The 10622-nt window shown below is 39.6% G+C and overlaps 1 protein-coding gene across 1 annotated transcript in view; it reads right to left on the bottom strand.

Annotated features, from left to right (window-relative positions):
* The window catches only part of HOMER2 (homer scaffolding protein 2), a 129725-nt gene that overhangs the window by 9247 nt on the left and 109856 nt on the right, over nt 1-10622 (bottom strand). Inside the window, exon 8 of the mRNA XM_018576682.1 lies at nt 5770-5850. Coding sequence (XP_018432184.1) covers nt 5770-5850 — 81 coding nt within the window. The remainder of the gene's footprint in view (nt 1-5769; nt 5851-10622) is intronic.

Below are 10622 nucleotides of genomic sequence, written 5' to 3'. Positions count from 1 at the left end.
TTTTAAACCTGTGCTATCTTGGTCTTTAAAGTACATGTCATTGTCACAACTAAAGTAATCAAAAGTATATTTTTAATACAAACATTTTGAAATGTCAAATTTAAAGCTCATGCACATGGGCAACCCGGGTCTTACAATGTAAAATTCAGCCTTCTTTTCCCGTTTGGTAACCACAGATAAAGGAATAGCTGTACGTGAGTATACACCAGTACGTGCTTAAACACACGCATGCGTATGGCCATACAACCCTGCGTGCAGACAGTGTGCATCCAGGGGCGTAGGTCTTTAAGCATGCGTGTGTATACACATGTACTGCCTATAGCTGCATATAGCATGTGTGGCTCTCAGGCAGGGAAATAAGCCAAAATTTTACATTATACTTCCTCAGGCATCCGTGCGCATGAGCTCTTAGTCGGGGGTGATGAAGGCATACTACCAACTGAGGGAAATTATGTAATCATTCCTTCACAGACTGTAGGAACAGTCTTTTCTCGTTTACCAGTAACTGGGTATGTGATAGGGAAGTTCTATCCCCACCCAATCCTCCTCTTATACAGCTGCTTTTTACTGGTTTTAAAAAAAATGTAGCAGTCAAGAAATGAGAAGAGAAAACACAGGACAGGAAAGAGCCACACTGGTTTGTTCAGTGATGTACTCAGCCCCTTATGAAAATCTAGGAGTATAATGACATACTAAGAGGGAGGTGTGGAAAGTCTACAACCTCTGGGCTGTTCAGGTAGCAGAGCTGAAGCCAAGGTCCTGCACTGCAACTGCACAGTAGTTGGGAGACCCTTTGGAAATGTATGCAAACGGGAAAAAAAACCCCCAATCCCTTTAGTTCTCCTTTAAGACCTTGATAATTAACAGTAAAAAAAAAACTGAACCCAGTTTTGGGTTTTGCAGCTTTGCATTAGTAAAACTAATATATTTGCAGCTACTTGGTGTATTCAGATGAATTACACCTCCTTTTGTTCAGGACAAAAAGGGGCATTTGTTTGGTGGTAAATGTTAATAGATATCTCCTGATTTTTTTAAATCAAAATGATTAAAAGTAAAACTTGCAGAGAATAGTAAATAAAGAAACAAGCTGTATATTTCTTGCCATTACCATAAGAAAAAAATAAATACAATTCTCTATTCCAAACGTTCATGGCAATACTACATTATTTGTTGTTTTTTTACTTGAAGAGCCCAGAAACAATAGTGGGCATGCTGGGGGTGTGCAATCAAGCGGTTCCATGGAGGAAAGCCCACTTCTGTGATGCCACAAATGTGTGACAACGTTGTAAAGGGGTCAAACCTTAAATCATATAAAGCCGTTTTGTTCTTGTTAGACAAAAAAAATGTTACACATTGACCTAAACTAACCTATATCTAAACACAAAGGTTAATATGCTCCAGGTCTACTAATGGGATGAAGACTTTAACACCATCACATGTAGAGCTACAAGACTTCTGACCCCCATCCTTTCAGATAAGGACATTTAAAACGTTAAGAGATGTCAGCTCACCCCAGAGCGGAAATTATTTTTCTGCAGCTCTACTCTAACAATGTCTGGGACACAAGGACCTTTGCTCTTATGTGAGCCTTCATGAACATAATGGCCTAATTATAATCTAACCTTATGTTTCCCCAGTTTCTCACTGATGGAACATCTGCATTTAGCTCTTTGGCTAATGCCACCTCTATGATTGAAAAGCACTCGCCTCATAGTTCTAGCCAACCTGTGACAATGAGACTGTCACAGGTCGGCTCAGTAGATCAGGAGGTGAGCGAACACATACCGGCGTTCGCTCACCTCTCGATCCTGTCACGGCTCTCTGCCGTGACAGGGGAGGGGCTGGATTCCCCCCTCCGATCCGCCAGCGCTGACTGGCGGAACGGACGGGGGAGGGTACAGCTGGCTCTGCCTCTAGATAGGCAGAGCCAGCTGTCAGTCACGCAGCTCGGCGATTCCCAGCATAATTGTCGGGATCCGCTTCAGCTGCGGCGTCTCAGTATACTGCATGCTACAGCTCGCGGTATGCTGAGCCTAGGGTGATGGGAGGACGCTAGTTTGTGTCCTCCCGTTACCCTAAGGTGAACTATGGGGAAAAGCCTTAACCCCATAGTTCTCCTTTAAGGAGCAGTATAAGGGGGCTGCTAATATAATTCATAAATAATAAATGCATATAGAATCTGAGATATACATTACTGTATTCATAACTTAAAAAAATAACTCCCATTTAACCAAAATATTTTCTATAGTTAATAATGGCAGACCTACTAAAATCCTGAAATATAAATAATTCATAATTTGTTTTAGATTCTACCATTGAAAAAGCTGATTATATGTAAATGAGCAGATCCCAGAATAATTTGTCTTTGCTCATCCTGCTTTAGATCACTGGGAGTCACAGAGAGCCAAGCTGATTCAGTGGCCACCCTCACCATGGCATCATCATGATTTACACATGAAGCAAAGGAAAGAAACCTATTTGTCCATGAAATACCAGCTTTTTTTTGGCCAGGATTCCTACCAGCTCATCTATGAAATGCGGAGCAAGAATAATGGCTATAAACATGTTCTAATATGTATTTTTAACTTCTGCACTATGTGCCTGCCAGGTTTTTTGGTTGAAGTGTACAAACAGACAAAACATTTTTTTCCCCGTTTTGGATAAGGAGGGGAAGGATTAGAACCCCTGCCAGTTTTACTGCCATCTGATTCTCTGTTAATCATCTTTATTTCTACTGACAGTTACGTAGCACAAGTGTCTGGCCGATTGGATACTAATTGAATTAATATGTTGAGTGGGTCCTTGCATAAAATAGCTTTGGTAATTCTAAAGGAAATTTCTGCCTGTGTTGTTGGTGTAGATTTTCCCTCAATTCCTTGCTGGTGAAAACGTTGTCATTGGGACAGGAATTGAATCTCTCCAATGGAACATCGGATAGCAGTAATGCCCCAGTCTATCCAAAACTGAAAAATACAATAACATTTATCAGGCTTGTTTCTCATGCTAAGATACTGGACTGGGTTGCATTTGCTGACTATTTCCATACATCTGGCTTGTCCAATCTTAAATGAATAATCTGGTTCTAAATAACACCGGCCATATTTATATTATGGAAGGTGTTATAGACCCTAACCTGTGTTTGACATTCGCCACTGTGACAATGTAGTGATTTTTATTAATGATGTAGCCATTGATCTCTAAAGAGGAACCTCAATGCTTATTCCTCAGTGCTGATTTACACTCAACAGAGCTCAGGTGCACTGCAATTGAGGAATTTAAGCCTAAAATCCTAATTTTTATCCTTCAGCATTTTCTTTATTCTAAAGAAGTAGCACATCTGTTATAAAAATATATTACACAAATACATAGAGTTAATGGTTGGCAAAATGTTTTAAATAAAGAGATTGTCTTAAATAAACAGGACCATAACACATTGTTCTTCATGTGCTAAGGTGGCAATATATTGTGATTCAGATGTCGTACATGTACAAGTGGAACAATGTGCAGGTTTCCAGTCTCAGCTTATGGTAGATCTGCTACTGTGAAAAAGGAGTACATTTTACCATGGTCGTTCTATAGATTTTCCCGTGCCAGCATGATGTGAATGCTTGCTCAATAAGTAGAGTAGCTGAGCTGCAGTATTGCAAGCATCTGCATAGTGCCTAGGCATACCAGTATTTACACAGATCTAGGCTTTCAACTACTATAGAAAAACTGGACTACTCTCCTTTTAGGGGCCACTCCGCTAGTACATATGCTGCGTGTAGTATAAAAGTCCATCAAAGCAGTGTAGCATGCACTCTCCAGAGCAGCTTGTGTCCCATCATCTGTCCCCTTCCACAGGACTGCATCCATGAAGCAGTGCTCTACAATTGAACTGCACCAAGTCTGGTAAACTTTCCAACTTTTGCCACAGCCATCTATGCATCCTACCCACCTAACCCGATGCATTATTAGGCTCCATCTTCCAGGCTATTAACCACAAATCAAGCAGTGTGGCCAACGTATTAAGCATCACTGGCTGTACTGGCAGAGCTTCTGGGTTGAGCTGAATACAGCCTGGTGGTACCACCTTCCTGTGAGCACCCTGAATGTCAGCATCTCCTGTAGCAGGAATATGGGCAGCACCAGCAGCATCACTGTAATGTAAATTAGCGGCAACATGTTATACCACTACATATACAGGGGTTCTCCACCCTTCATACTCATGACTGATGAAAGGCAGATGTGACAACTATCTTATTTCATAGTTAGTCTCTAATAAAACATGAGGTAATGCGTGGAAAACCCCAGTATGATTATAATTTAAAGTGCAATGCATCCAGCTTGTTGGGACAGTCCGGGAGACACTGAAGGGAAAGGACAAGCAACACTGCAAGTCCCGTTGCCACTGTGTAAATGGAAACGTAAATAGGGGCTGATGTCCATCTCCATAAACAAGCACCCCAGAATTAGCCCAGCCCCATGCAATTATCCTCGGTACTATTTATCACCTGAAAACAAATATGATGTGGAGGTTATTCAAGAAATTTATGCAAACCAAGCTGTAAACAATTGGCTTTTCTAGTCATAAAGATGGAGACATCTTTAGAGAAAGAGATTTTTTTTTACATATCTACATATTAATTTTCCAAGTGGAAATGAATATGTCATCTCAAGGATACAAATAAGTGGCTTTCTCGTGAGGAATAAGGTGTGAAATTCTGTTATTAACAGCAAAGTGATATTCATAATGACAAAACCCAACAAGCCTTATACCACATTACTACAAGAAAATTAAGCCCCAACCCTTATTAATGTATTAGCTGAAAGTCACCTTTTCCTGCTGGTCTTGAATTATTGAAGGTCATTAATGATTAAATAAGAACGGATACCCATGTACGAAAAGGAAAGATTAAGTCATCAAAATCTGATTTGAAGTTAAAAATAGATTGTGGATTTTGGTCAGAGGAAAAAACTGAACAGATGTATTATGCATTTTTAGTTTAGTTTGCCAAAAATGTCTACGAGGCATCTAGCACCAGAGACCGAAGATTTAGAGATCAAATTTTCATTGCAAGCATAAAGTCCCATGAGGATGTCTTAATGAATCTTTTCCGATACGTATAATTAGCATGCAGTATTAACAATTAAATGACATCTTTTACATCTGTCCCCAAATCCACACAACTAAATATAAAAATGTGTACAATAAGCACAGCTTAATAACTGCTGATCTAATGATGTAGGATCCTCTGGGAGGGCCTAATACTAGGGCTTTTGCAGTATGCATATTTTGACTTTAGGTAAAAGTCTAAACCAAGGATTGCTCTAAATGTATCACACGATGCCAAGCAGAGCCTCAGTTACCTTTTAAGAGCTGCCCTGTTGTGTGGAAGACATGATCATATAAAACCAGAACAGTATATCCCTGGTGCCCCAGGGGTATACAGTAGAGGCTCCTGGAGCGCCCTGCAACAATATGCTGGAAGTTACTACCATCACCCGGCACTGGCAATGCCTGTTATCCATGCTTTTTTGCAATATACAGTCGCAATCATATGTTGTGTGTGTGGCAAGTGAGCCTAATCTAATCTGTACACATCAATCAGAAATTGAAGCTGAACTGTCCAAAAAGTATCACACCTAGTGGCTACAGCTTAGTATAAATTAAGGTCCTAAAATTTGTAGTTATCAATCAAAGCTGTAAAACCGGTGAGGTATGAGTAGCATGTTCTGTGTACATCGGCCTCCCTGCCATGTCAGACGGGCGCCATATATCTTGCTTACCTGTAACTTATCAGTCACAGATTCACATTCCATCATCAGCTGTGGGATCACTTCACTTTGTTTCCTGAGGTCTTCAAGTTCCTGGAGAAAAGAACACAATGCAGAAATCACATACTTAGCAATCTGGAGGGCCATGGCGTACTTTGTAACAGAATAGAAAATAAAAATCAATATCTGATTCACAATTTTTTTTTCATAATTAATATTTGTATTAGGCATTTTAAGACCACCTCTACTAAGCGCCAGTTGCAACTGAGGTGACCAGATAATGTCAGTGATAGGCACACAAGGAAGAATTGAAATACACAAACTGGATTTGTCTGGCACTCCTCTTTAGCATGTTATACCCGAGAAATGGACAGGGAAAAGTGCTTTTCTCACATGATACAACAGGGTTTCTGTCAAAGCAGTGCTGCCCATCTCAAACACGATCATACTTTTCCATTGGAATATAATTAAAGAACTACAGTACTGAAGACCACTAAATAAATACAGATGAATCATGTAAGCTGCTTTATTTTCTATATTGCTTATATTAGCATTAGGATACTTTAGATTACTCGAGTATAAACATTCAGATATATGTATATGAACTTTCTTGTGGAAATCTTGATTTTCATCTGGCTGAGCATCTTTAGATCATATATCAAAGTTGTTTTGTATGAGCTCTGGTCAGTGAAACCTATGTCAAATATACTTGGGTGCAGTTTTCTCACAGGAAGGTACAGATGGCAACAAAGCTCAGTCAGAAATTTTAACCTTTAACTACTAAAAAATGCATTTGTGTTTTTCCCCCGATCGGAATATAAGGTGAATTTCAGGTGAATTTCCCCAGTAGGGACACAAATGATAATAAAAACCTGACACAGGCTCTAAACTATCCCGGCTCTATCCAAATGAAATAATACGTTCTGGCTGGAGTTGGGCTTTATGTTGCCAAGTCATACTAGAAACTATTGTGTATTAGTTCTTAAAAGTGAGCTAAGATCAGGTGTAGGCAACCTCGGAATAACAGCGGTGATGAAGCTAGATATTCCATCATACCTTTGCCTCATGCCTGTGACTGTCTGAGTCTTGCATTGCCTCATGGGATTTGTAGTTACACCACAGCTGAGGTTTCCTACCCTTGTCTTAGGTCATAATGCCTTTGTTAACACACAATTACATACAAGGTTTGCACCATAGCCATAGGGAAACAACCAGGCATGCTATGGTGAGGTGGGCTAATAGGAACCAATAAGCCTCCCACCTAATTAGTGAGACACGCAGTAGAGCCTTTTTTAAATCAGAAGGTATTTGCAGGTTTCACTCACAGATCCACAAAATAAGGGGTTTACTCTTTACTTTAGGATACCAAGCAGATCGCTTACTTATAAGTGTATTTTTTTATAAGAGTATTTTTTCAGCTTCCACTGATCAGATACTAGCTTGCCGCTAATTGGCTGAGGTGAACTTTGTGTCAAATATGGACTGTTCCATGGTGGTAAATGAGCATATTCCAAAATAATGCGCTGTACCAGCTGAACAGGTCTACTAGAAATACAGAGCTGGCATCAAATTGCAATCACTGAACTGGGTAATTGTATTGTGCTTATCCTCCTTGCAGAATGACTCTGCAAGGTCCTCCAAGGGAGCACTGGCCTTTCCCACCGGGGTGCTGGGAACTTCTTCCTGAAATACCAATTAGACAATGCAGAAATTTCAAGGTTCACTTCTTTGTATACCTAACTCAAAACAGCAAGAACATGCTATGAAAGTGCAGAAATGCTCTAATATTTGTTCTCTTATCTTTTACCCACACCGCTAACCCAAACACTTAAGATTCAATCTGAGGGCTCATTAACACTGGAACGCGTGTTACCACAACACATGGTAATGCACTGTAGATGTTCATTGAGGTGTGCTGCAATGCAAAATGAATTGCACTCCAACACACATGTATTATAGTGCAGCACAGATGCCTTACAATGTATTGTATTGCCCTGCTCAGAATAAAATTGTGGATGACTTCATTTTTGTATGCATTGAGATATGTTGCAGTGTACAGCCTTATGGTGTGAATGGGCTCTAAAATGCTAAACTAAATCAACACAAGTGTATTTGTAGCCAAACCTTTTTTTCCATTTTCAATGGAGTGGAGTGGGAAAGGATTTAGAACCTCTATCAGCTGTTTATTGCTCTCTGTCCCCCACTAGGTATATTTACCTCCCTAATTGTCCAGGTGATGGTTGTCATTGACACAAAGTGATGGGAAATCCAAAATTGTACAGTTGTTACCAGAAAAGGCGAGTGTAAATCCGGTAATAGGGAGACCGGTTCTGGTGACAACCAAGAGGGAAGTTACCCTCATCTTCTAAACATTTCCACTCACTCCAGGAACTCTCTTCAATGGGACAGGATTGATCCCTTCCAATACTGGAACCAAAACTTGGGTGGAGTTTGTGAACAGTAAAATATAAGTGCAACTACACTTGTCAGGAAATATAGACTGCCATTGCTGATTGATTTTCTATCAATGATCACCAGGACAAATAGTGAGTGTGACTCTCCCCAGTGAAAAACAAACAGTAATTACATGACAGGGTTTCTGATCCTTCCGTATTCCAAATATAAAATAAAAAATAAATCGGCTTTAGACCTAAAAAAAAAATTCCCGTCAATGCTACAGCTTGTTAAATCTTTCACTGGCCATAATTTATTTTCAAAAAGTGCTCAGTACATTATTCTAATGAATTTTCTAAAACATTTAAATTGCTATTTTTCATTTTTGGAGTTAAAATAAATGTGCTTTCAGTGAAAACAAGTTTTCCAATTTACAATACAGTTCTCTTGCGAGTGCCAGTCTATCACAAGAAATTTTGTATGCATTAGTAGCCAGTTTCACTAGAGCAGAGCTTCAATCCCATACATCAATAGATTTTTAAAGATGGACCTTTGTGAAAAAAAAAAGACCAGCAAAAAGTAAGACTTATATATGTCATAAACGTAAGCTTTATAAATAACTTCAGTGCATGGACCATTACACTGCCTTAAAAAAACCATTACATAGCTGTCCCAATTCCCTGACCTAAATCCAATGGTGTTCTAGAGCTTGACCTCAGGAAATAAGCACACATAAGAAAACTAACAGACATGCACACTACCTGAAGGAATGGCTAGAAATCCATCACCAGAGCTGAAAGGTTATAAAACTCTGGAGGAAATTTAAAGCAAAATGAGTTTCCATACAAACATGATGTTATAACAGGTGCTTATCACCTATAGATGAAGGAAAAATAGAAGGGAAAATACAGAAAGACTGTAGCAATACATATTTTTTGTTCTTCCATATCATAACCTTTTAATGGGATGATGTCCCTGGTGATGTCCGTCAACTCCTCCTAATGATTTGAAAGGCAGTGAGGCCAATGGGGCACAGATTTTGCTACAAACTTATGTTTATTTGATTTACAAATATTGGGGGGGAAGCTAGAACCTCTGTCAAATTTCGCTACTGTCTGTTGCACTGTGGAAGAATTCTTCTCCCATCATTTCATGTCACCCAGACAGGAAGGGAGAAGACATGTTTCCAATAGGGAAAAGGAAAATAACATATTTTTGCCCACTAGGCAAAACTAAAAGTTTTGCCTAATAGATTCAGTAATTAAAGCCAAAACCCACTAATGTGCCAATTATGTAAGTGGATGATTCTTAAATTATTTAATAGTTGTTTTTATCAAGTGCCAAGGTTAAATTAAAATCTACAAAGCAATGAAACCCAAAATCTATTTTTCAGTATGTTTGCCATTGTGATTCACTGTGTGCAGTTTTCTTAAGCAAATCATTTTTTGTCAATCTGATGCAAAGTTTTTTACCTGGAGATACGGCCAATAGCAGCACTTCCTGTTGCAAGCTAACAATGCCAAGGTGCTACCTTGTAATTAGCAGCTGCATTTTCAGCCTGCTGGATGTGCTACCTAAAGGTGGCCATACACTTTACAACTATCGCAAGACCTTAGTCTTGCGATGGTTGTAAAGTAATTAAAAAAACATACGATCTGCCCATCTTGGACAGGCAGAACGTACTTGCGATCATCGCAAGCCCGCCCCCCTGAGGGGCGGGCTTCCGATGACCGCAATGCTGAATGGGCAGTCTGCGCGTGCGCACACCGGCCCGTGCGGCATTAATCTTACGATCATGCTAAAAACCAGCCGAAAATCGTACGATTCTCGGCTGGTTTTCTAGCATGCTCCTTAGACAAAAGATGTGCGACCGTACAGTAAAAACGGTTGCACGTCTTCCATACACTTTGCGATTATCGTACGATCACGGGATTTCCCGCGATTATCGTGCGATAATCGCACAGTGTATGGGCACCTTCAGTTGGCCTTTGGCCTGCCTATCTGACTGATCAATCAGCCAGGCAGCCCAACAGCCAACTGAAGGAGAACACAAGACACTCACAACGATAAGCCGATGCCTCACTGACTGAAGGAAAAAAATGCAGTAGTATTGTCAGCCAGCCAGAAAGTGCTGTGACTGTCACTGTCAGGATCTCCAAGTAAGGAACTTTGCTACCGTTTCTCAAAAAAACATTTGCTTAAGAAAACCCTACAATTATTTTTCATTATGATTCCAAACATAATGAAAAAGAAATGTAGGGTTTACATATGCTTTTAACACTTTTTATATGAAGGCCACACAGTTGAATAGGTACAAAAAATAATCCTCAGTGGGGTTTCTCTGTAGATTTAGCTTAAATTTAAATCTGGGTACACACAGTTAAATTTTTTTCCTTCAGTCACGCATGATGAAAAAGAAAAAAAAAAAAAAAAAAAAAAAAAAATAAGACCATTTCCCCCAAACAAAGGTT

The sequence above is a fragment of the Nanorana parkeri genome, unplaced genomic scaffold (assembly GCF_000935625.1).
Source record: "Nanorana parkeri isolate BGI_ZX_2015 unplaced genomic scaffold, ASM93562v1 scaffold74, whole genome shotgun sequence".
NCBI classification, from domain to species: Eukaryota; Metazoa; Chordata; class Amphibia; order Anura; family Dicroglossidae; genus Nanorana; species Nanorana parkeri.
Note: the sequence above shows the minus strand (reverse complement) of the source record. Positions and strands in the feature narration are given on the sequence as shown.